This window comes from Melospiza georgiana, chromosome Z, assembly GCF_028018845.1.
Source record: "Melospiza georgiana isolate bMelGeo1 chromosome Z, bMelGeo1.pri, whole genome shotgun sequence".
Taxonomy (NCBI): domain Eukaryota; kingdom Metazoa; phylum Chordata; class Aves; order Passeriformes; family Passerellidae; genus Melospiza; species Melospiza georgiana.
The window spans coordinates 82,358,500-82,384,973 of record NC_080465.1 but is presented as its reverse complement, the minus strand read 5'-3'; the positions used below and the strand labels follow the sequence as shown (position 1 = coordinate 82,384,973).

At 29.8% G+C, this 26,474-nt stretch overlaps 1 protein-coding gene across 1 annotated transcript in view; it reads left to right on the top strand.

Moving 5' to 3' along the window:
* The first annotated feature begins 1,788 nt into the window (after nucleotides 1-1,788).
* Nucleotides 1,789-26,474, top strand: part of LOC131095541 (methyl-CpG-binding domain protein 2-like) — a 205,244-nt gene continuing 180,558 nt past the window's right edge. Inside the window, exons 1-6 of the mRNA XM_058043437.1 lie at nucleotides 1,789-1,966; nucleotides 4,423-4,582; nucleotides 5,893-6,030; nucleotides 10,336-10,426; nucleotides 12,123-12,300; nucleotides 14,724-14,849. Of these exons, the coding sequence (XP_057899420.1) occupies nucleotides 1,872-1,966; nucleotides 4,423-4,582; nucleotides 5,893-6,030; nucleotides 10,336-10,426; nucleotides 12,123-12,300; nucleotides 14,724-14,847 (786 nt within the window). The 5' untranslated portion in view covers nucleotides 1,789-1,871 and the 3' untranslated portion in view covers nucleotides 14,848-14,849. The remainder of the gene's footprint in view (nucleotides 1,967-4,422; nucleotides 4,583-5,892; nucleotides 6,031-10,335; nucleotides 10,427-12,122; nucleotides 12,301-14,723; nucleotides 14,850-26,474) is intronic.

Sequence of the window (26,474 nt, the reverse complement as noted above, 5' to 3'; positions counted from 1 at the left end):
AGGAAAAATCGGAATTTAAGCCAGAAAAAAACCCCAAAATCCTAAAAAAAACCCACAAAAAAGTCCTGAAATCCCAAATCAAATCCAGAAATCCCTAAAAAAACCCAGAAATTCCAAAAATTTCTCGGGTTTTTTTTCCCCGGTCCCGTCAGGCTCCGCCCCCCTCAGGCTCCGGGTCCCCTCAGGCTCGGAGAAAAATTGGGAATTGAAGGAAAAAAAAAACCAAAAAAATCCCAAAAAAGTTTGGGGATATTTAAATTGAATTTTTGGGGGGATTTTAATGAAATTTTGGAGTTTTTAAAAGATTTTTAATTAAAATTCTGGGGTATTTTGAGGGATTTTCATGGAATTTTAATGGGATTTTTGGGGTTTTTAATGGAATTTTTTTATTTTAAATGGAATTTTGGGGCTTTTAAATTGAATTTTGAATGGGATTATTAGGGGTTTCAATGGAATTCTTAATAGAATTTTTGGGGGTTTTAATGGAATTTTTAGGGGGGTTTAAAGGGAATTTTTAGGGGATTTTTCATGGAATTTTTTTTGTTTTTAAGGGAATTTTTAGGGGTTTTTTTAAGCTTTTTTTCCCAGAATTCACACCCCACCCCCAAAAACTTTTTATTTCGATTTCTTATTTCAATTTTATTTCTCAACCAAAAAGCCGCTTCCCCTCCGAGCCGCCGCTTCCCCTCACGACCGCCGCCATCTTGGCTCCCCCTCCCCTTTTCCCGCGCTCGCCCCTCACAGCAATGGCTCCCGCACGGATCCCGCCGTTATCCCGGCAGCCGCTCCCGGTAATTTTACCGGCAACGGAAATGGGAAGGACACCGGACGTGGTATGGCCGCCCTCGGGCTCGGTCGTAGCGCCGGGATGGAAAAAAGCGGGAAGGGAAACGGCGAATTCGGCTTTTTTAGGGTCCCTGTGGGGTCCCGCCATGATTCTCCCTCATGGATCCCGGTCAGGCCGCTGGCTCCGGTTCCCCTTCAGGGATCCCGCCATGATTCCCCCTCAGGGCTTCTTCTCCGGTTTCCCCTCAGGAATTCCGCCATGGTTTTCCCCTCAGGAATCCCTCTCCGGTTTCCCCTCAGGGGTCCCGCCATGATTCCCCCCTCAGGAAGGCCGCCATGGTTTCCCCTCACAGGTGCCGCCATTGGTCCCTCTCCGGTTTCCCCTCAGGGGGGTTCCGCCATGGTTTCCTCCTCAGGGATCCCTCTCCGGTTTCCCCTCAGGGGTCTCGCCATGATTCCCCCTCAGAAATCCCGATCCGGTTTCCCCTCAGGGGTGCCGCCATGATTTCTCCTCAGGGATCCCTCTCCGGTTTCCCCTCAGGGGTCCCGCCGTGGTTTCCCCTCAGGGGTGCCGCCATGATTCCGACCCCTCTCCGGTTTCCCCTCAGGGGTCCCGCCGTGGTTTCCCCTCAGGGGTGCCGCCATGATTTCCCCTCAGGGGTCCCGCCATGGTTCCGCCTCAGGCCTCTCACACTGACGTCCCGCCATAGCTCCCGCTCCTTTTCCCCCTTCCCGTTCCCGTCCCGGCTCTCCCGCCATGCTTTCCCCTCACGGTTCCCGCTCCGAGCCCGGCCGTGGCCCGGTCCCGCCCCCGCTGCTTCTCTCTCTATGGTGCGGCGAGGCCGCTCTGCCCCGCTCGGAGGCCGCGCTCGGGCCGGGCCGGGCTCGCCCCGGCGGCTGCGCGCGCAGCCCGCGCTCCTGGCGCCGCGCGCCCGTTCCGCCATCGCCGCGGGGTCCCGGCCCCGGGCCCAACCGGGCCGGCAACAGCGAACGGCTCCGGTAACAAGCAACGGCCGAGTCGGGCCGCCAAACCCGGGCCCGAACGGCCCCGTCCCACCGGGCCGGCCAATGGAGAAGCCGGCAGGATGGACTGTCCCGCGCTGCCTCCCGGTTGGAAGAAGGAAGAGGTGATCCGCAAGTCGGGCCTGAGCGCCGGGAAAAGCGATGTGTACTACTTCAGGTACGGGCCCGGTAGGGCTGCCGAGGTTTGGGGAGCTCCCGGTGGCGCGGTTGGGGTCGGTGCCGGCTGTCAGAGCTCGCTCGCTTCCGCCATGGCTCTGCCAGGGCTGTCCTGTCACGGAGCGATTCCGGTTGCCGGTGTGAGGGGGAGCTGTCATGGCAGGGGGAATTCCGGTTCACTTTGTGAGGGAGAACCGGGCTCTTGTCACGGGGGGAGCTCGGAGTTTTGTCTCGGGACGGTTCCGGTTCCATGAGGGGGAACCGGGCCTCCCCTCACGGGGCGGTTCCGGTTCCATGAGGGCGAACCGGGCCTCCCCTCACGGGGCGGTTCCGGTTGCCGGTGTGAGGGGGAGCTGTCATGGCAGGGGGAATTCCGGTTCACTTTCTGAGGGAGAACCGGGCTCTTGTCACGGGGGGAGCTTGGAGTTTGTCCGGGACGGTTCCGGTTCCCATGAGGGCGAACCGGTTCCGGTTCCATGAGGGCGAACCGGGCCTCCCTTCACGGGGCGGTTCCGGTTCCATGAGGGCGAACCGGTTCCGGTTCCATGAGGGGGAACCGGGGCTCCCCTCACGGGGCGGTTCCGGTTCCATGAGGGCGAACCGGTTCCGGTTCCATGAGGGCGAACCGGGCTCCCCTCACGGGGCGGTTCCGGTTCCATGAGGGGAAACCGGGCTCCCCTCACGGGGCGGTTCCGGTTCCATGAGGGCGAACCGGGCTCTAAAAAAATCTCTAAAAAATCCCCAAAAATTCTCTAAAAATCTCCAAAAATTCCAAAATATTCTGAAAAATTTCTCCCAAAAATGCCCTAAAAAATCCGCCCCAAAAATCTCTAAAAGTTCCCCAAAAATTCTCCAAAAATACCCAAAAAATACCCAAAAAATCCTCAAAAAATCCCCAAAAAATTCCCTAAAAAATCCCTAAAATCCTCAAAAAATCCCTAAAAAATCCCTAAAAATTCTCTAAAAAATCCCTAAAAATTTCCAAAAAAAATCCCCAAAAATCCTCAAAAATCCTCAAAAAATTCTCAAAAAATCCCCGAAAAATTCTCAAAAACTCCTCAAAAAATCCCTAAAAAATTCACTAAAAATCCCTAAAAATTCCCTAAAAATCCCTAAAAAATCCCTAAAAATCCTCAAAAATTCCCTAAAAAATCCCTAAAAATTCTCTAAAAATTCCCTAAAAAATCCCCCTCAAAATCTCAACAAACCCAAAAATCTCAAAAATTCCCCAAAAAACCCAAAAAATTCACCAATCCAAAAAATCCTCACACCCCAAAAAATTCCACCTCAAAAAATCCCAATCCCAAAAATCCCTAACAAAATCCCTAAAACTCTCTAAAAAATCTCAAAAAAACTCTAAAAATTCCTCAAAAAATCCCTAAAAAATCCCCAAAAATTCCTCAAAAAATCCCCAAAAAACCTCAAAAATTCTCAAAAACTTCTCAAAAAATTCCCTAAAAATTCCCTAAAAATCCCTAAAAATCCCCAAAAATCTCAAAAAAAATCCCCAAAAAATCCCTAAAAATTCTCAAAAAATTCCCTAAAATCCCCAAAAAATCCTCAAAATTCCCTAAAAATCCCTAAAAAATTCTCTAAAAAATCCCTAAAAATCCCTCAAAAATCCCCAAAAAATTCCCTAAAAATCCCTAAAAATTCTCTAAAAATTCCCAAAAATTCCCTAAAAAATTCTCAAAAAATCCCAAAAAATCCTCAAAAAATCCCCAAAAAATTCTCAAAAAATCCTCAAAAAATCCCTAAAAATTTTCTAAAAATTCCAAAAAATCCCCAAAAATCTCAAAAAAAATCCCTAAAAAATCCCCTAAAATTCTCAAAAAATTCCCTAAAAAATCCCTAAAAATTCTCTTAAAAAATCCCTAAAAATCCTCAAAAAATCCTCAAAAAATCCTCAAAAAATTCTCAAAAAATTCCAAGAAATTCCCTTCAAATCCTCAAATAAAATCCCAAAAAATCCCCCAAAAATCCCCAAAAAATTCTCAAAAAATCCTCGAAAAATCCCTAAAAATTTTCAAAAAAAATCCCAAAAAATCCTCAAAAAATCCCCAAAAAATTCTCAAAAAATCCCTAAAAATTCCCAAAAATCCCTAAAAATTTCCAAAAAATCCCCAAAAAATTCCCTAAAAAAATCCCTAAAAATTCCCAAAAAATCCCTAAAAATTCCCAAAAAATCCCATAAAATCCCCAAAAAAATCCCAAAAATCCCTAAAAATCCCCAAAAAATCCCCCAATTTTTTTCCCTAAATTCCCATTAAAAAACCCCTCCAAAAAATTAAAAACCCCTCCAAAAACCCCAAAAAAATCAGAATTTTCCCCTCAAAAACCGCCGTAAAATCACCATTTTTTTCACCTAGAATCGCCATTTTTTCACCAAAATTCCCCAAATTTTTTGCCCAATCTCCTCCTAATTAACCTAATTAATGAAATTAATTAATTTTTCAGCCCCAGCGGGAAGAAATTTCGCAGCAAGCCGCAGCTGGCGCGCTACCTGGGCAACGCCGTGGACCTGAGCTCCTTCGATTTCCGCACGGGGAAGATGATGCCCAGCAAGCTGCAGAAGAACAAGCAGAAGCTCAGGAACGATGCTCTCAACCCCAACAAAGTGAGTAAAAAAATTTAATTTTTAATATTTTATTCATGATTTTATTCATTCTGCATCGCTCCTAATCTTTCTATTTTTCCCCAATTTTTCCCAACTTTTTCCCAATTTTATTCCAAATTTTTCCCCAATTTTCCCCATTTTCTCTCCAATTTTTCCCCATTTTTATTCCAAATTTTTCCCCATTTTTATTCCATTTATATTCCAATTTTTCCCATTTCATTCCAATTTTCCCCCAATTTTTCCCTCAATTTTTCCCCATTTTTATTCCAATTTTTCCTTAATTTTCCCCATTTATTCCCAATTTTTCTCCATTTTATTCCAATTTTTCCCCAATTTTTCCCCCAATTTTCGCCCATTTTTATTCCAAATTTTCCCCAATTTTCCCCATTTATTCCCAATTTTTCCCCCATTTTATTCCCAATTTTTCCCCATTTTCCCCCCAATTTTCCCCCATTTTTATTCCAATTTTTTCTCCAATTTTCCCCATTTTTATTCCAGTATTTCCCCATTTTATTCCAATATTTTCCCCATTTTATTCCAATTTTTCTCAATTTTTCCCAATTTTTTCCCATTTATTCCCATTTTTCCCCCAATTTTTCCCATTTTATTCCAATATTTTCCCCATTTTATTCCCCATTTTTATTCCAATTTTTCCCCATTTTATTCCCCATTTTTATTCCAATTTTTCCCATTTTATTCCAAATTTTTCCCCAATTTTCCCCATTTTATTCCAAATTTTTCCCCATTTTTTCCCCAATTTTCCCCCAATTTTTTCCCCATTTTATTCCAATTTTATTCCAATTTTCCCCCAATTTTTTCCCATTTATTCCCATTTTTGCCCCAATTTTCTCCATTTTTTTCCCAATATTTTTCCTATTTTATTCCAACGTTTCCCCATTTTATTCCCATTTTTTCCCCATTTTATTCCAATTTTTTCCCCAATTTCCCCCCATTTAATTCCTATTTTTCCCCCATTTTTCCCCCATTTTATTCCATTTTTTCCCCATTTTATTCGCAATTTTTCCCCATTTTTCCCCCAATTTTCTCCATTTTTATTCCAATATTTTTCCATTTTATTCCAATTTTTTCCTCAATTTTTTTCCATTTTATTCCAATTTTTTCCCCAATTTTTTCCATTTTTCCCCAATTTTATTCCAATTTTCCCCCATTTTTCCCCCCATTTTCCTCATTTTTTCCCCATTTTTTCCCCGTTTTTTCCCCGATTTTCTCCATTTTTTTTTTCAATTTTCCCCCTTCACTCCTCCTTAATTAATTAACTGATTAATTAATGAAAAATTAATTAATTTCAGGGCAAACCCGACCTGAACACCACCCTCCCCATCCGCCAAACCGCCTCCATTTTCAAGCAGCCGGTGACCAAGGTGACGAATCACCCGGGCAACAAAGTCAGGAGTGACCCTCAAAGAATGAGTGATCAGCCCAAACAGGTTAATTAATGAGGTTAATTAATGGGTTGGTTAATTAGGGGAGACTTTGGGGAGAAAAAGAAAAAAAAAATGAAGAAAATCGGGCGAAAGATGGGGAAGATATGGGGGGAAATGGGGAAAAATGGGGGAAAAAATGGGAATAAAATGGGAATAAAATTGGGGAAAAAATGGGAATAAAATTGGAATTAAATTGGAATAAAAATGGGAATAAAATGGGAATAAAATGGGAATAAAATGGGAATAAAATGGGGAAAAATTGGAATAAAAATGGGAATAAAATGGGGAAAAATGGGGGGAAAAATGGGAATAAAATGAGGAAAAATTGGAAAAAAATGGAATAAAATGGGGAAAAAATTGGAATAAAATGGGAGAAAATTGGAAATAAAATGGGAATAAAATTGGAATAAAAATGGGAATAAAATGGGAATAAATGGGGGAAAATTGGAATAAAATGGGAATAAAATTGGAATAAAATGGGGAAAAAAATTGGAATAAAATGGAGAAAAAATGGGGGAAAAATTTGGAATAAAATTGGAATAAAAATTGGAATAAAAGGGAAAAAATGTGGAAAAAATTGGAATAAAATGGGAAAAAATTGGAATAAAATGGGGAAAAATTGGGGAAAAATTGGGAAAAAATGGGGAAAAATGAGAATAAAATGGGAATAAAAATGGAATAAAATGGGGAAAAAAGGGGAATAAAATGGGAAAAAATTGGGAATAAAATGGGAATAAAATTGGAATAAAATGGGATAAAATGGGAATAAAATGGAAATAAAATGGGAATAAAATGGGGAAAAATTGGAATAAAAATTGGAATAAAATGGGAAAAAAATGGGAATAAAATGGGGAAAACTGGAGAAAAAATGGAATAAAATTGGGGAAAAATTGGGGAAAAATTTGGAATAAAATTGGAATAAAATTGGAATAAAAATGGGAATAAAATGGGGAAAAAATGGGAATAAAATGGGGATAAAAATGGAATAAAATGGGGAAAAATTGGAATAAAATTGGAATAAAAATGGAAAAAATGGGGAAAAAATTGGAATAAAAATGGGGATAAATTGATAAAATGGGAATAAAAATGGGAATAAAAATGGAAAAAATTGGAATAAAATGGGGAAAAAATGGGGAAAAAAATGGAAAAAAAAAGGAATAAAATGGGGGAAAAATTTGGAATAAAAATGGGAATAAAATGGGAATAAAATGGGAAAAAATTGGAATAAATGGGGAAAAATGGGGAAAAAAATGGAATAAAATGGGGGAAAATTGTGGAAAAAATGGGGAAAAAATCGGAATGAAATTGGAAAAAAAAGGGAAAAATGGGGAAAACTGGGGAAAAATGGGAATAAAATTGGGGAAAATTGGGGAAAATTGGGGAAAAAATGGAATAAAATGGGGAAAAATTGGGAGAAAATGCGGAAGAATTTGGAATAAAATGGGGAAAAAATGGGGAAAAATTGCAATAAAATGGGGAAAAATTGGAATAAATGGGAATAAAATGGAGAAAAAATGGGGAAAAAATTGGGGAGAATTGGGGGAAAATTGGGAATAAAATGGGAAAAATATTGGAATAAAATGGAATAAATTGGGGGAAAAATGGGGAAATATTGGAATAAAATGGGGAAAAATTTGGAATAAAATTGGGAATAAAAATTGGAATAAAGGGGAAAAATTGGAATTAAAAATGGGGATAAATGGGGGAGAAAAAATGGGAATAAAAATGGAATAAAATGGGAATAAAATGGGGGAAAATTGGAATAAAATGGGGAAAAAAATGGGAATAAAATGGGGAAAAAATTTGAATAAAATGGGGGAAAAATGGGAATAAAAATGGAATAAAATGGGAATAAATTGGAATAAAATGGGGAAATAATTGGAATAAAATGGGAATAAAATGGGGAAAATGGGAATAAAATTGGAATAAAAATGGGAATAAATTGGGGAATAAAATGGGAATAAAATGGGGAAAAATTGGGGAAAAAAATGGAATAAAATGGGGATAAAATTGGAATAGGGGAAATAATTGGAATAAATGGAATAAAATGGGGAAAAATGGGAATAAAAATTGGAAAAAATGGGGATAAATGGGGAAAAAATGGGGAAAAATTTGGAATTAAATTGGAATAAAAATTGGGAATAAAAGGGGAAAAAATTGGAATAAAATGGGGAAAAAATGAGAATAAAATGGGGGAAAATGGGGAAAAAATTGGAATATAATGGAGAAAATTGGGAAAAAATGAGGGAGGAAAATAGGGAAAAAATTGGAATAAATGGAAAATAATTGGAATAAAATTGGAATAAAATGGGGGAAAATGGGGAAAAAAATGGAATAAAATGGGGAAAAAAATGGGAATAAAATGGGGAAAAATTTGGAATAAATGGGGGAAAATTGGAATAAAATGGGAATAAAATGAGGAAAAAATGAGAATAAAATGGGGGAAAATGGGGGAAAAAATGGAATAAAATGGGGAAAAATGGGAATAAAATGGGGATAAAATGAGGAAAAATGGGGAATAAATGGGAAAAAATGGGGGAAGAAATGGGTTAAATTGGGGAAAAATTGGATTAAATTGGAAAACATTGGAATAAAATGGGAAAATTTGGAATAAAATGGAAAAAAATGAGGGAAAAAATTTTAAAAATAATAAGAAAAAAATGGGGAAAAATTGGAATAAAATGGGGAAAAATGTGGGAAAAAATGAGAATAAAATGGGGGAAAATTGGGAATAAATTGGGAGAAAATGGGGAAAAATTGGAATAAAATGGGGAAAAAATGGGGAAAAAATGGGAAAAATTGGAATAAAATGAGGAAAAATTGGGAATAAAATGGGAAAATGGGGGAAATTGGGAAAAAATGGGAATAAAATTGGAATAAAAATTGGGGAAAAATTGGGAATAAAATGGAATAAAATGGGAATAAAATGGGGGAAAATGGGGAAAAATTGGGGAAAATGGGAATAAAATGGAATAAAATGGGAATAAATGAGGAAAAAATGGGAATAAAATGGGAAAATTGGATAAAATGGGGGAAAATTTGGGGAAAAAAATGGAATAAAATGGGGAAAAAATGGGAATAAAAATTGGAATAAAATGGGGGAAAATTGGGGAAAATTTGGAATGAAATGGGAATAAAATGGGGAAAAATGGGAAATAATTGGAATAAAATGGGGAAAAATTGGAATAAATTGGAATAAAAATTGGAATAAAAGCAGAAAAAATTGGAATAAAATGGGGAAAAATGGGGAAAAAAAATTGGAATAAAAATGGGGAAAATTGGAATAAAATGGGAATAAAATGGGGAAAATTGGGGGAAAAATGGGAATAAAATTGAATAAATTGGGAAGAAAATCGGAAAAATATTGGAATAAAATGAGGAAAAAAATGGAATAAAATGGGGAAAAAATGGGGAAAAAATGGGGAAAAAATGGAATAAAAATGGAATAAAATGGAATAAAATGGGGAAAAATGGGAATAAAATGGGAAAAATTGGAATAAAAATGGAGAAAATTGGGGAAAAATTGGGGAAAAAATTGGTATAAAATGGGAATAAAATGGGAAAAAAATGGGGAAAAAAATGGGGAAAAATTGGAGGAAAATTGGAGAGAAAAATTGGAATAAAATTTGGGAAAAATGGGAATAAAATGGGGAAAAATTGGGGAAAATTTGGTGAAAAAATGGGAAAAAAATTAGAATAAAATGGAGATAAAATGGGGAAAAAATTGGAATATAAATGGGGAAATAATTGGAATAAAATGGAGAAAAATTGGAATAAATGGGAATAAAATGGGGAAAAATTGGAATAAAAATGGGAATAAAAATGGAATAAAATGGAGAAAAGTTGGGAATAAATGGGGAAAATTGGAATAAAATGGAAAAAAAAGGGAAAAAATGGGGGAAAAAATTGTGAATAAAATGGGGATAAATGGGGAAAAATTGGAATAAAAATTGGAATAAAATGGGGAAAAAATGGGAGGAGAAAAATGGGGAAAAAATGGGAATAAAATGGGGGAAAATTGGGGGAAAATTTGGATTGAATTGGGGAAAAATAGGGAAAAAATGGGAATAAAATGGGGAAAAAATGGGGAAAAAATTGGAAAAAATGGGTGGAAAATTTGGGAAAAATTGGGGATAAAATGGGGAAAAATTAGGAAAAAAATTGCAAAAAAATAGGAATAAAACGGGGAAAAAGGGGGAGGGAAAGGAGAAGAAAAAATTGACTTTTTTTTGTATTTTTGATGAAAATTGGAATTTTTTGGATGAAAAATTTTTGAATTTTTGATGAAAAATTTTGAATTTTTTGCAGCTTTTTTGGGAGAAGCGGCTGCAGGGCCTGAGCGCGTCGGACGTGAGCGAGGAAATCATCAAATGCATGGAGCTGCCCAAGGGACTGCAGGGTAAACAGGGGAAAATGAAATAAAATGGGGAAAAATGAAATAAAATGGGGAAAAATGGGGGAAAAAAATGAAATAAAATGGGAAAAATGAAAATAAAATGGGGGAAAATATTGAAAATAAAATGGGGAAAAAAATTAACAATAAAATGGGGAAAAATGGGGGAAAATTGGGGAAATACATGGGAATAAAATGGGGAAAAAAATGGGGAAAAATTGGGGGGAAAATTGGGGGAAAATTGGGGGAAAATTGGGAATAAAATGGGGGGAAAATTGGAATAAAATGGAAATAAAATGGGGGAAAAATTGGAGAAAATTGGGGAAAAATTGGGAAAAAATGGAGGAAAAATGAGGGGAAAATTGGAGTAAAAATTGGGGAAAAATAGAAATAAAATGGGAATAAAATGGGAAAATTGGGAATAAATGAAAATAAAATGGGGAAAAAATGGAGAAAAATGGGGGAAAAATGGGGGAAAATTGGAATAAAAATTGGGGAAAAAATGGAATAAAATGGGAATAAAATGGGGGAAAATGGGAATAAAATTGGAATAAATGGGGAAAAAATTGGGGAAAAATTGGAATAAAATGGTGATGAAAAATGGAAATAAACAATGGAATAAAATGGGGAAAAAATGAAAATAAAATAGCGGAAAAATTGGGGAAATAATGGAGAAAAAATTGGGGAAAAATGGAAATAAAATGGGGAAAATTGGGGAAAAAATGGAAATAAAATGGGGAAGAAATGGGGGGAAAAATGGGGACAAAATGAAAATAAAATGGGGGAAAAATGGGGAAATAATGGAGAAAAATTGGAGAAAATTGGGGGAAAATTGGGGAAAAAATGGGGAAAATAATGAAAATAAATGGGAATAAAATGGGGAAAAAATGGAATAAAATGGGGGGAAAATTGAGGAAAAAAATGGGGCAAAAATGGGGGAAAAATGAAAATAAAATGGGGAAAAAAAGGGGAAATAATGGGGAAAAAATGAAAATAAAATGGGAATAAAATGGGGAAAAAATGGGGAAAAATTGGGGAAAAATTGGGGAAAAAATTGAATAAAATGGGGAAAAAATTGGGAATAAAATGGGGAAAATATGAAATAAAATGGGAATAAAATGGGGAAAAATGGGGATAAAAATGGGGAAAAAAATGGAAAAAAAAAAATTGGAATAAATGGGGAAAAATTGGGGGAAATTGGGGAAAATTTGGAATAAAATGGGGAAAATTGGAATAAAATTGGAATAAAATGGGGAAAAAATGGGGAATAAAAATTGAATAAAATGGGGAAAAAAATGGAAATAAAATGGGGGAAATGGAATATAATGGGGAAAAATCATATTAAATTGGGGGAAAATTGGGTAAAAATGTGAATAAAATGGGCATAAATGGGGAAAATGCGAATAAATGGGGAAAAATTGGGGGAAAAATTGGGGAAAAATGGAAAAAAATGTGGAGAAAATTGGGGGGAAAATTGGGGAAAAAATTGGAATAAAATGGGGAAAAATCAGAGAAAATTGGGGGAAAATTGGGGGAAAAATTGGGGAAAAAAAGCGAATTTTGAGGCGAAAAATTTGAATTTTGGGGGGAAAAAAAAGCGAATTTTGACGGGAAAAAAGGGATATTTCAGCCAAACAAAATCGGATTTTTTCGGGGTAAAAAATGCCAAATTTGATTAAAAATTCTGGATTTTTTTCTGCAGGAGTTGGGCCAGGAGCCAGCACAGAATCTCTGCTGTCGGCCGTGGCCAGCGCCCTGCACACCAGCTCGGCTCCCATCACCGGCCAGAACTCGGCGGCCGTGGAGAAAAATCCGGGGATTTGGCTGAACACGGCGCAGCCCCTGTGCAGGGCATTCGTGGTCACTGATGAGGACATCAGGTCTGTCTAAATTTTGCTTTTTTTACACAAAAAAAAATCAAAAAAATGCCTCAAAAAACCCCCCAAAAATCCCCGAAGAAACGCAAAAAAACTTCGAAAAAAATCCTCAAAAATTCCCCAAAAATTCCAAAAAAATCCCCCCAAAAATCTCCAAAAATACAAAAAAAAATTCCACAAAATCTCTAAAAAAAAACCCCAAAAAATTCTGAAAAAAAAAATCCCAAAAAATTCCTAAAAAATTCCCCAAAAAATCCCCAAAAAATCCCTAAAAAATCCCCCAAAAATTCCTAAAAAAATCAAAAAAATCCCCAAAAACATCCTTGAAAATTCCCCAAAACGTGGCCCAAAAAAGCCTAAAAATATTCCAAAAAATTCCTAAAAAACTCCAAAAAAATCTCTGAAAAATTAAAAAAAAATTGGAAAAAATCCTATTAAAAATCCCCAAAAAATCCCATTAAAAATTCCCTCAAAAATCCCCTAAAAATCTCGAAAAATCCCCCCCAAAATAAAAAAAATCTCAAAAAAATTGCCAAAAAATTCCCCAAAAATTCCAAAAAATTCCTAAAAAAACCCCAAAAAAATCCCGGAAAAAATGCAAAAAAAAAAAAAAATTCCTAAAAAATCCATAAAGAATTCCTAAAAAAATCCCCCCAAAAATCTCCAAAAATACAAAAAAAATTCCACAAAAATCTCTAAAAAAAAACCCCAAAAAATTCTAAAAAAAAAAAATCCCAAAAAAATTCCTAAAGAAATCCCAAAAAATTGCCCCAAAAATTCCTTTAAAATTCCCCAAAATTCCCCAAAAAATACCAAAAAAACCCTAAAAAAATCCTCAAAAAATCCCCCAAAAATTCCCCAAAGAATTAAAAAAAAAAGTCCTTAAAAATCCCCCAAAATTCCAAAAAAATTCCCAAAGAATTGCCAAAGAATCCCCAAAAAAAATCCCACAAAATTCCCCCAAAAAATCCCACAAAATTCCCCAAAAAATCCCCAAAAAATCCCCCCCAAAATCCAAAAAAATCCCAAAAAAATCCCTGAAAAATTAAAAAAAAATCCCCAAAAAATTCCTAAAAAATTCCCCAAAAATTCCTATAAAAATCCCCCAAAAATACCAAAAAAATCCTAAAAATTCCTAAAAAAAAATCCAAAAAAATCCCCAAAAATCCCCCAAAAAATCTAAAAAAATCCTCAAAAAATTCCAAAAAAATTCCCAAAAAATGCCCCAAAAATTCCAAAAAAATTTTGAAAAAATCTTTAAAAATCTTTAAAAATCCCAAAAAAATCCTCAAAAAATCACCCAAAAAATTCCCCAAAAATGCTCCAAAAAATCCCAAAAATGTTTAAAAAAATCCCAAAAAAATCACAAAAAATCACCAAAAAATGCCCCAAAAAATCCCTAAAAAATCCTAAAAAAATCCCCCAAAAATCCCCAAAAAATTCCAAAAAAATCCCAAAAATTCCTAAAAAATCCTAAAAAAATCCCTCAAAAAATCCCCAAAAAATAAAAAATAATTCCAAAAAAATTTCTCCATTTTCCCGGGGATTTTGGGTAAAAAAAAATTGGATTTTTAGGGAAAAAATTGTGAAATTTTGGGACCAAAAAATTTGGAATTTTTGGTGAAAAATTTGGAATTTTTGGGGGAAAATTTGGGATATTTTGGAGATTAAAAATTTGGTTGTTTGGGGAAAAAATTTGGATTTTTTTGGAGTAAAAATTTAATTTTTTGAAGGAAAAAAATGAATTTTTTAGGGAAAAAATTTGATTTTTTTTGAAGGAAAAAATTTGATTTTTTTAGGGAAAAAATTTGAATTTTTGGGCGAAAAATTTGAATTTTTTGGGGGAAAAAATGGGATTTTTTCGCCAAAAATTGAGATTTTTTCGTGGAATAAAAAGTGGATTTTTTTATATAAAAATTTAATTATTTTAATTAAATTTGAATTATTTTTAGGAAACAAGAGGAAAGGGTTCAGGCGGTGAGGAAGAAGTTGGAGGAGAAAAAATTGAATTTTTTTCCAGAAAAATTTCGATTAAAAATTCAAATTTTGGGCTAAAAATATCCAATTTTTGGGGGATAAAATTTGAATTTTTTAGGGAAAAAATTTGAATTTTTTAGGGAAAAAATTTGAATTTTTTGAAGGAAAAAATTTGAATTTTTGGACGAAAAAATTTGATTTTTTTAGGGAAAAAATTTGAATTTTTTAGGGAAAAAATTTGATTTTTTTTAGGGAAAAAATTTGAATTTTTAGGGAAAAAATTTGATTTTTTTAGGGAAAAAATTTGAATTTTTGGGCGAAAAATTTGAATTTTTGGTGGGAAAAAAATGGGATTTTTTCGCCAAAAATTGAGATTTTTTCGTGGAATAAAAAGTGGATTTTTTGATATAAAAATTTAATTATTTTAATTAATTTTTAATTATTTTTAGGAAACAAGAGGAAAGGGTTCAGGCGGTGAGGAAGAAGTTGGAGGAGGCGCTTTTGGCCGATGTTCTGTCCAGGAATTGTGAAAATCAGGAGAAAAACGAGGCGGAAAATGGGAATGAAAGTTAAAAGTGGTGAGAGAAAAAAATTTGGATTTTTTTGGGGGAAAATGGGGAAAAAATGGAATTTTTTGAGGGGAAAATATGGGGAAAAAATTGAATTTTTGATGGGAAAAAATGGGGGAAAATTGGGGAAAAATTGGGAAAAAATTGGAATAAAATGGGAATAAAATTGGGAAAAAATGAGAATAAAATTGGAATAAAATTGGGAAAAATTAGGGAATAAAATGGGGAAAAAATTGGAATAAAATGGGGAAAAAATGGGAAAAAATTAAGAAAATTTGGAAGAGAAATAGGAATAAAATTGGAATAAAAATGGGATAAATTGGGGAAAAAACGGGAATAAAATGGAAATAAAAATGGGAAAAAATTGGAATAAAATGGGGAAAAAATGGGGAAAAATTGGGGAAAAATGAGAATAAAATTGGAATAAAATTGGAATAAAAATGGGATAAATTGGGGAAAAAACAGGAATAAAAATGGGAAAAAAATGGAATAAAATTGGAAAAAAAGAGGAAAAAAATTAGGGAAAAATGGGAATAAAATGGGGAAAAATGGGAAAAAATTGGAATAAAATGGGAATAAAATGGGAATAAAATGGGGAAAATTAGAGAAAAAAATTGAAATAAAATGGGAAAAAATTGAGAAAAAATTCGAATAAAATGGGTAATAATTGGGGAAAAAAATGGGAAAATAATGGGGGAAAAATTGGAATAAAATTGGAATAAAATGGGAATAAAAATGGGAATAAAATGGGGGAAAATTGGGGGAAAAAATTGAAATAAAATGGGGAAAAAATTGGAAAAAAATGGGGAAAAATTGGGAAAAAATGGGGAAAAAATTGGAAAAAAATGGGAATAAAATGGGGGAAAATTGGGGAAAAAATGGGAAAGAAATTGGAATGAAACGGGGAAAACATTGGAAAGAAATGGGGAAAAATTGGAAAAAAATGGGGAAAAATTTGGAATAAAATTAGGAAAAAAAATGGGAAAAAATGGAAAAAAAATGGGGAAAATTGGGGGAAAAATTTGGAATAAAAATTGGAATAAAATGGGGAAAAAATTGGAAAAATTGGAAAAAAATGGGAATAAAAATGGGGGAAAATTGGAGAAAAAATAGGAAAAAATTGCAGAAAAATTGGGAAAATAATTGGAATAAAATGGGGAAAAAATGAGAAAAAATTAGGGAAAAATTGGGGAAAAATTGGAATAAAAATTGAAAAAAAATGGGGAAAAAATGGGGAAAAATTGGAATAAAATGGGGAAAAATTGGGGAAAAAATGGGGAAAAATGAGAATAAAATTGAAATAAAATGGGAATAAAATGGGGAAAAATTGGAAATAAATTAGAATAAAATGGGAATAAAAATGGGAAAACATTGGAGTAAAATGGGGGAAAAATCAGAATAAAATTGGAATAAAATGGGGGAAAATTGGGGAAAAAATGGGGAAAAAATTGGAATAAAATGGGGAAAAAATCAGAATAAATTGGGAATAAAATAAAGAAAAAATGGAGGAAAAATGAGAATAAAATTAGAAATAAAATGGGAATAAAATTGGGAAAAAATGGGGAAAAAATGAGAATAAAATGGGAATAAAATGGGAAATAATTGGGGAAAAATGGGGAAAAAATGGGGAAAAATTGGGGAAAAATTAAAAGAAATTGGAAGAAAAATAGGAATAAAATTGGAATAAAAATGGGTAAAAATTGGAAAAAAATGGAATAAAACGGGGGGAAATTTGGAAAAAAAATGGGAATAAAATGGGGAAAAATTGGGGAAAAAATGGGAAAAAAATAGGAATAAAAATGGGAAAAAATTGGAATAAAATGGGGAAAAAATCAGAATAAAATTGGAATAAAATGGGAATAAAAATGGGGAAAAAATTGGGGAAAAATTTGGAATAAAATTAGGAAAAAATGGGGAAAAATTGGGGAAAAATGGGAATAAAATGGGGAAAAAATGGGAAAAAATTGGGAAAAATTTGGAATAAAATGGGAATAAAAATGGGAAAAAAATGGAATAAAAATGGGGAAAATTGGGGAAAAAATGGGGAAAAATTTGGAATAAAATGGGGGAAAAATGAAAAAAAAATTGGAATAAAATGGGGAAAAAATTGAAATAAAATGGGGAAAAAATTAAGAAAATGTGGAAAAAACTAGGAATAAAATTGGAATAAAAATGGGGAAATTGGAGAAAAAAAATTGAAATAAAATGGGAATAAAAATGGGAAAAAATTAGAATAAAATGGGGAAAAAATCAGAATAAAATGGGAATAAAATGGGAAATAATTGGAGAAAAAATGGGAATAAAATGGGGAAAAAATTGAAATAAAATTAGGAAAAAATGGGGAAAAATTGGGGAAAAATTTGAAATAAAATGGGGGAAAATGGGGGAAAAATTGGGGAAAAATGGGGAAAAAATGGGAATAAAAATGGGAAAAAATTGGAATAAAATGGGGAAAAATTTGGGGAAAAATGGGGAAAAATTTGGAATAAAATGGGGAAAAAAGGAAAAAAAATTGGAATAAAATGGGAAATAAAATTGGGAAAAAATGGGGAAAAAATGGGGAAAAATTGAAAAAAATTGGAATAAAATGGGGAAAAATTGGAATAAAATTGGGGAAAAATTGGGGAAAAAAATGGAAATAAAATTGGGGAAAAAATGGGAATAAAATTAGAATAATTTGGGGGAAAATTGAGGAAAAAAAATGGAATAAAATGGAGAAAAATGGGGTAAAAATTAAGAAAAAAAATAGGAATAAAATTGGAATAAAAATGGGAAAAATTGGAGAAAAAAATTGAAATAAAATGGGAAAAAATTGGAATAAAATGGGAATAAAATGGGAAAAAAATCAGAATAAATTTGGAATAAAATGGGAATTAAAATGGGGAAAAATTGGAATAAAATGGGGAAAAATTGGGGAAAAAATGGGGAAAAAATGGGGAAAAATGGGAATAAAATTGGAATAAAATGGGGGAAAATTGGGAAAAATTAGAGAAAAAAATGAAATAAAAATGGGATAAATTGGGGAAAAAATTGAAATAAAATGGGAATAAAAAATGGGAAAAAAATGGGGGAAAAATGGGGAAAAATTGGAATAAAATGGGGAAAAATTGAGAAAAAATTCGAATAAAATGGGAAATAATTGGGGAAAAAATGGGAAAAAAAATGGGCAAAAATGAGGAAAAAATGGAAAAAAATGGAGAAAAATTGGAATAAAATGGGGGAAAAATTGGGGAAAAATGGGAGTAAAATTGGAATAATTTGGGGGAAATTTGGGGAAAAAAATTGGATAAAAATGGAGAAAAATTTGAGAAAAATGTGAATAAAATTGGGAAAAAAGTGGGGAAAAATTAGGGAAAAAATGGGAATAAAATGGGGAAAAAATCAGAATAAAATTGGAATAAAATGGGAATTAAAATGGGGAAAAATTGGAATAAAATGGGTAAAAATTGGGGAAAAAATGGGAATAAAATTGGAATAAAATAGGGGAAAATTGGGGGAAAATTGGAATAAAATTAGAATAATTTGGGGGAAAATTGAGGAAAAAATTGGAAAAAAATGGAGAAAAATGGGAATAAAATTGGAATAAAATGGAGAAAAATTGGAATAAAATGGGAATAAAATTGAGAAAAAATTCGAATAAAATGGGAAATAATTGGAGAAAAAATGGGAAAATAATGGGGGAAAAATTGGAATAAAATGGGAATAAAATGAGGAAAAAATGGGAAAAAATTGGGAAAAATTTGGAATAAAATGGGGGAAAATTTGGGGAAAAATGGGGAAAAAATTGGAATAAAATGGGGAAAATTGGGGAAAAATTGGAATAAAAATTGAAAAAAAATGGGGAAAAAATGGGGAAAAATTGGAATAAAATGAGGAAAAATTGGGGAAAAATGAGAATAAAATTGGAATAAAATTAGAATAATTTGGGGGAAAATTGAGGAAAAAAAATGGAATAAAATGGAGAAAAATAGGGAAAAAATGGGGGAAAAATTAAGGAAAAAAATTGGAATAAAATTGGAATAAAAATGGGAAAAATTGGAGAAAAACTTTGAAATAAAATGGGAAAAAATTGGAATAAAATGGGGAAAAATCAGAATAAAATTGGAATAAAATGGGAATAAAAATGCAAAAAAATTGGGAAAAAATTGGAAAAAAATGTAAAAAAATAGAGACAAAAATAAAAAATAAAAATAAATTTATTTTTCATTTATTTTTAATAAAATTAATTTAAAATTTTTTAATTTTATTTCCCATTTTCAGGTATTTGGATACCAAGGAGGGAAAACCCTGGAAAATCCCCAACGTTTGAGGCACTTTGGGAATTTGCATAAAAATTTGCATAAAATGCAAAATTTGCATAAATATGCACCAAATTTGCACGAACTGCAAAATTTGCATAAAATATGCATAAATTTAACATAAAATTACCATAAAAATTTGCATAAAATGCCTTTTTGTAATAATAAAAAATGAAATTTATTCCTTATTTTTTTGGGATGTAAATAATTATAAAAAAAATTTTAAAATTCCCAATTAAAAAAATTTAAAATTTATTTTTATTTTTAATTTTTTTTGGTTTTTTGGAGGCTCCACGTTAAAAAAAATTTAAAAATTTTGGATTTTTTTGGGGAATTTTTTTGGGAATTTTTTGGGAATTTTTTGGGAATTTTTAAAAATTTTTTAGGAATATTTTTGGGAAATTTTTTTTTATTTTTTGAGAGTTTTTTGGGGAATTTTTTTCGGGAATTTTTTTCTGGGAATTTTTGGGATTTTTTTTTTTGAATTTTTGAGGAATTTTTGGGGGGAAATTTTTTTTTTTTTTTTGGGATTTTTTTTGGATTTTTGGGAATTTTTTGGGAAATTTCTTTGGGGAATTTTTTTGGATTTTTTTTATTTTTGGGGATTTTTTTTGGGAAATTTTTTTTTTGGGAATTTTTTAAAATTTTTTTTTGGATTTTTTTTGAATTATTTGGGAATTTTTTTGGGGGATTTTTTTTTTTTTTTTTTGAATTTTTGGGGGAATTTTTTTAAAATTTTTTTTCAATTTTTTTGGGATTGTTTTGGGAATTTTTGGGGGGAATTTTTTGGATTTTTTGGAGATTTTTTTGGGGGGATTTTTTTGGGAATTTTTTGGGAATTTTTTTTTTCAATTTCTTGGGAATTTTTTTGGGAATTTTTTTGGGAATTTTTGGGGAATTTTTTTGGGAATTTTTTTTGGAAATTTTTTGCGATTTTTTTTTTTTGTTTTTATTTTTTGGGAATTTTTTTTAATTTTTTGGGATTTTTTTTTTATTTTTTGGGAATTTTTTTTGGAATTTTTTTGGGGAATTTTTTGGGAACTTTTTTTGGGAATTTTTTCGGAATTTCTTGGGATTTTTTTTTTTAATTTTTTGGGATTTTTTTGGGGAATTTTTTTGGGAATTTTTCTGGGGGAATTTTTTGGGAATTTTTTTGGGATTTTTTTTTTTAAATTTTTGGAAATTTTTTTGGAATTTTTTGGGTTTTTTTTTTTTGATTTTTTGGGAATTTTTTTGGGATTTTTTGGGGGAATTTTTAGGGAGAATTTTTTGGGGAATTTTTTTGGGAATTTTTTGGGAATTTTTTTGAAATTTTTTTTTGAAATTTTTGGGAATTTTTTTCAGATTTTTTTTGGGGAATTTTCTTTTAGGAATTTTTTTGGAAATTTTTTTGGGAATTTTTTTTGAATTTTTTTTGAAAATTTTTGGGAATTTTTTGGGAATTTTTTTTTATTTTTTGGGAATTTTTTGGGGAATTTTTTGGGGAATTTTTTAGGAATTTTTTTGGGAAATTTTTTTGGGAGTTTTTGGGAATTTTTTTGGGAAATTTTTTTGAATTTTTTTGAGATTTTTTTTGGAATTTATTTTGGGATTTTTTTGGGGATTTTTTTTGAATTATTTGGGAATTTTTTGGGGAAAATTTTTGGGATTTTTTTTTTTTTTTTAATTTTTTGTTTAATTTTTTGGGAATTTTTTGGGGGTTTTTAAGGGGAAGTTGGAGCTGGAAAAACGGAATTGTGTAAATAAAAAATGAATTTTCAAAACCTGCTGAAATTTGAATTTTTTTGGCGGGAAAATGGGAAAAAAATGGAAATTAAAGGGGGTCAAAGGTCAAAGGTCAAAGGTCACGACGAATTAAATATTCATGTATGAAATTAATATTCATTTCTTTATTTGCATAAAATGTATTGAATTGGTAATATTTATTAATAAATAATAAATTAATTTTTAATAATCAAGTAGACGTGGTCTAGACATTGTTAAATTAATAAATATTTATTAAATTAATATTTATTTATTTTAATATGATTTATTTATTAAATTAACAATATTTATTAATGAATAATAAATTAATTATTAATTGAGTTTATAAATGAATAATAAATTAATTATTAATTAATAATCAAGTTATTATTTATTAATAAATTTATTCATTTAATAGTTATTAATTATTAATTTCTAGAAAAATTATTTATTAAGTTAATATTAATTATGTACTATTATTAATAAGAATTTTTTATTAAAAAATTATTAATAATTAATAATCAAATAATAAATAATAATTTGGTTATAATTATAATTAATAATGAATTCATAATATAATACTAAAAGAAACCAAAAATTATTATTTAATCAATTATTAATAATACATTAATTATTAATTATTAATTATTAATTGCTTATTAATTAAAAATTGAATGATTAATAAAATTAATTAATCTCAATAATTAAATTAGTTACTATTTATTAATAATCAAGTTATTAATAGATTTATACATTTATTAATTATTAATTTAGAATATGATAATTACATATAAATATAATAATTATTAATTTATAATATAATAATTAAATAACCCATAAATTATTTATTAATTAATCAATTATTAATTAATAATCAAGCAATTATTAATTGATTATTTATTCATAATTGATTGATTAATAAATAAATAATCAAATTATTTAATTAAATTAGTTATTAATAATTAATAATCAGGTTATCATTTATTAATTAATTTATAAATTCATTAATTAATAATTTCTAATATAATAATTACACATAAATATAATAATTATTAATTTATAATATAATAATAAAATAAATAATGAATTAATTTTAAATTAATCAATCTATTATTAAATAATCATTTAATAATAAATTATTGATTAATAATTAATAATTAATTATTAATTTTTCATTAATAATTAATTAAATAATAATTAATTAATCTAAATTATTAATTAACTAATTAATTATTCTTTATTAATAATCAGGTTATCATTTATTAATAAATTTATAAATTCAGTCATTAATTTATAATATAATAATTACATATAAATGTTGTAATTATTAATAACATAATAAAAAACATAAACTAATTATTAATTAAGCAATTATTAACTAATAATCAATCAATTATTAATTGATTATTTATTAATAATTGATTGATTAATAAATAAATGATCTAATTAATTAGATAAATTAGTTATTAATAATTAATAATCAGGTTATCATTTATTAATAAATTCATAAATTTGTTAATTATTAATTTCTAATGTAATAATTACATATAAATGTAATAATTATTAATTTATAATATAATAATAAAATAAATCATGAATTGTTAATTAATCAATCTATTATTAATTAATAATTTATTAACAAATTATGGATTAATTAATAATTAGTTAATAATTGATTATTAATTAGTAATTAATTAAATAATAATTAATTTATTAATTAATTATCTAATTAATTATTCTTTACTAATAATCCAGTTATCATGTATTAATAAATTTATAAATTTGTTAATTATTAATTTATAATTTAATAATTACATATAAATATAGTAATTATTAATTAATAACATATTAATAAAAACCATAAACTAATTGTTAATTAATCAATTATTAATAATAAAGCAATTATTAATTGATTATTTCTTAATGATTGATTAATAAATAATCACATTAATTAATTAAATTAGTTATTTATAATTAATAATCAGGTTATCATTCATTAATAAATCTATAAATTCGTTAATTATTAATTTCTAATATAATAATTACATATAAATATAATAATTATTAATTTATAATATAATAATGAAATAAATCATGAATTAATTGTTAATTAATCCAGCTATTATTAATTAATAATTTATTAACAAATTATTGATTAATAATTAGTTAATAATTGATTATTAATTAGTAATTAATTAAATAATAATTAATTAATCTAATTAATTAAATAACTAATTAATTATTCTCTTTTAAAAATCCAGTTATCATGTATTAATAAATTTATAAATTTGTTAATTATTAATTTATAATGTAATAATTACATATAAATATAATTATTAATTAATAATATAATAATAAAAAACCATAAATTAATTATTAATTAATCAATCTATTATTAACTAATAATTTATTAATAAATTATTGATTATTAATAATTAATTAATAATTGATTATAATTAGTAATTAATTAAACAATATATAATTAATCTAATTAATTAATTAATTACTCTTTATTAATAATGAAGTTATCTATTAATAAAGCTATAGATTTATAAATTATTAATTTATAATAAAATAATTACATATAAATATAGTAATTATTAATTTATAACATAATAAAAAACAAATAATTTTTAATTAATTAATAATTTATTAATAAATTGATTATTAATTAATACTTAATAATTTATTATTAATTAGTAATTATATAAATACTAATTAATTAAACAATATATAATTGATCTAATTAATTATCATGTATTAATAAAGTTATAAATTTGTTAATTATCAATTTATAATAAAATAATTACATATAAATGTAGTAATTATTAATTTATAACATAATAAAACATTAATTTTTAATTAATCAATCTATTAATTAATAATTTATTAACAAATTATTGATTATTAATTAATAATTAATTAATAATTGATTATCAATTAGTACTTAATTAAATAATAATTAATTAATCTAATTAATTAATTAACTAATTATTCTTTATTAATAATTCAGTTATCATTTATTAATAAAATTATAAATTCATTCCTTATTAATTTATAATATAATAATTTAAAAACCCATAAATTAATTATTAAATAACCAATCTATTATTAATTAATAATTTTTTAATAAATTATTCCTTATTAATTAGTAATTAATTAATAATTGATTATTCATTAGTAATTAATTAAAACATAATCTATTAATCTAATAATAACTAATTAATTATTCTTTACTAATAATCCAGTTATCATTTATTAATAAATCTATAAATTTGTTAATTATTAATTTCTAATATAATAATTACATATAAATATAATAATTATTAATTTCTAATATAATTATAAAATGAATCATGAATTAATTGTTAATTAATCAATCTATTATTAATTAATAATTTATTAATATATTATTGATTATTAATTAATTATTATTAGTAATTGATTATCAATTAGTAATTAATTAAATAATAATTAATTAATCTAATTAATTAATTAACTAATTAATTATTCTTTATTAATAATCAGGTTATCATTTATTAATAAATTTATAAATTTGTTAATTATTAATTTCTAATATAATAATTACATATAAATGTAGTAATTATTAATTTATAACACAATAAAAAAACAAATTAATTTTTAATTAATCAATCTATTAATTAATAATTTAATTATCAATTATTGATTATTAATTAATCATTACTTAATAATTGATTATTAATTAGTAATTAGTTAAATAATAATTAATCTAATTAATAAATAACTAATCTAATTAATTAATAACTAATTAATTATTCTTTACTAATAATCCAGTTATCATTTATTAATAAATTTATAAATTCATTAATTATTTATTTATAATTTAATAATTACATATAACTATAGTAATTAATTATTAATAACATAATAATAAAGAACCATAAATTAATTATTAATTAATCAATCTATTAATTAATAATTTATTAATCAATGATTATTAATTGATCATTAATTAATAATTGATTATAATTAGTAACTAATTGAACAATATATAATTAATCTAATAAATTAATTAACTAATTATTCTTTATTAATAATGAAGTTATCATCTATTAATAAATTTATAAATTTATTAATTATTAATTTATAATGTATTAATTACATATAAGTGTAGTAATCATTAATTTATAACATAATAATAAAAAACCAGAAATTAATTATTAATTAATCATTTATAATTAATAATTAATTAAATAAATTATCATTAATAATTAATTATTTGCTTGCTAATAAATAATTAATAATTAATTAATAATTAATAACTGATTAATTAATTACTAATAATTAATCAAATTAATTAATTAAATCATTATTTATTATTTATAATCAAGTCACTATTCCATTAATTTATTAATTATTAATCGATTAATTGCCCAGGGCCACGCTAAAGCTCAGCCATGTTCTAGACATGTTCTAGGCGTGTTCTAGGCGTGTTCTAGACATGTTCTAGGTATGTTGTAATTGGGTTTTCGGCCATTTTCTAGGCATGTTCTAGATATGTTCTAGGCATGTTCCAGGCGTGTGCTAGGTATGTTCCAGGTAAGTTCCAGGTATGTTCTAGGCATGTAGCAAATCGGTCGTTGCGTGTTCTAGGCATGTTCTAGGCATGTTCTAGATATGTTCTAGGCATGTTCCAGGCGTGTGCTAGGTATGTTCCAGGTAAGTTCCAGGTATGTTCTAGGCGTGTAGCAAATCGGTCGTTGCGTGTTCTAGGTATGTTCTAGGCATGTTCTAGGTATGTGCTAGGTAAGTGCTAGGTATGTTCCAGGCGTGTTCCAGGCGTGTTCTAGATCGAGGGGAAAGTCACCGCAAAAGGTCAAAGGTCAAGGTCACGCAAAGGTCACCCGGAAAGGTCAAAGGTCACCCCAAGACCTGTGACCTTTGACCTCGGGGTGACCTGTGACCTTTGACCCTCGAGTGACCCTTGAACTTTGACTCCGGGTGACCTTTGACCCCAGGTCACCTTTGACCCCAGGTGACCTCTGACCTTTTGACACCGGATCACCTTTGACCTCCGACCAGGGTGACCTTTGACCTCTGACCCCGGGTGACCTTTGACCTCGACTTAACCTTTCACCCTCTGGTGACCTTTGACCCCATTGTGACCTTGACCTCAGGTGACCTTTGACCCCGAGGTGACCTCTGACCTTATGACCCCGGGGTGACCTTTGCCCTTTTACCCCGGTGACCTTTGACCTTTCGGTTTGACCTTTAACCGCGGGTGACCTTTGACCTCTCGGGGTGACCTTTGACCCCGGGTGACCTTTGACCTTTATTAGGGGCGACCTTTGACCTTTGACCCCGGGTGACCTTTGACCCCTATGTGAACTTCGACCTTTGACCTCGGGTGACCTTTGACCCCGGGGTGACCTTTGACCCGGAGAAACCTCTGACCTTTGACCCCGGGTGACTTTTGACCTTTGACCCCCGGGGTGACCTTTGACCTTTAAGTTGACCTCGGCCAATTAATTAATTATAATTAATTAATTAATTAATAATTAATTAATAGGCAACCCATACCTAGGACATACCCAGAACATGCCTAGAA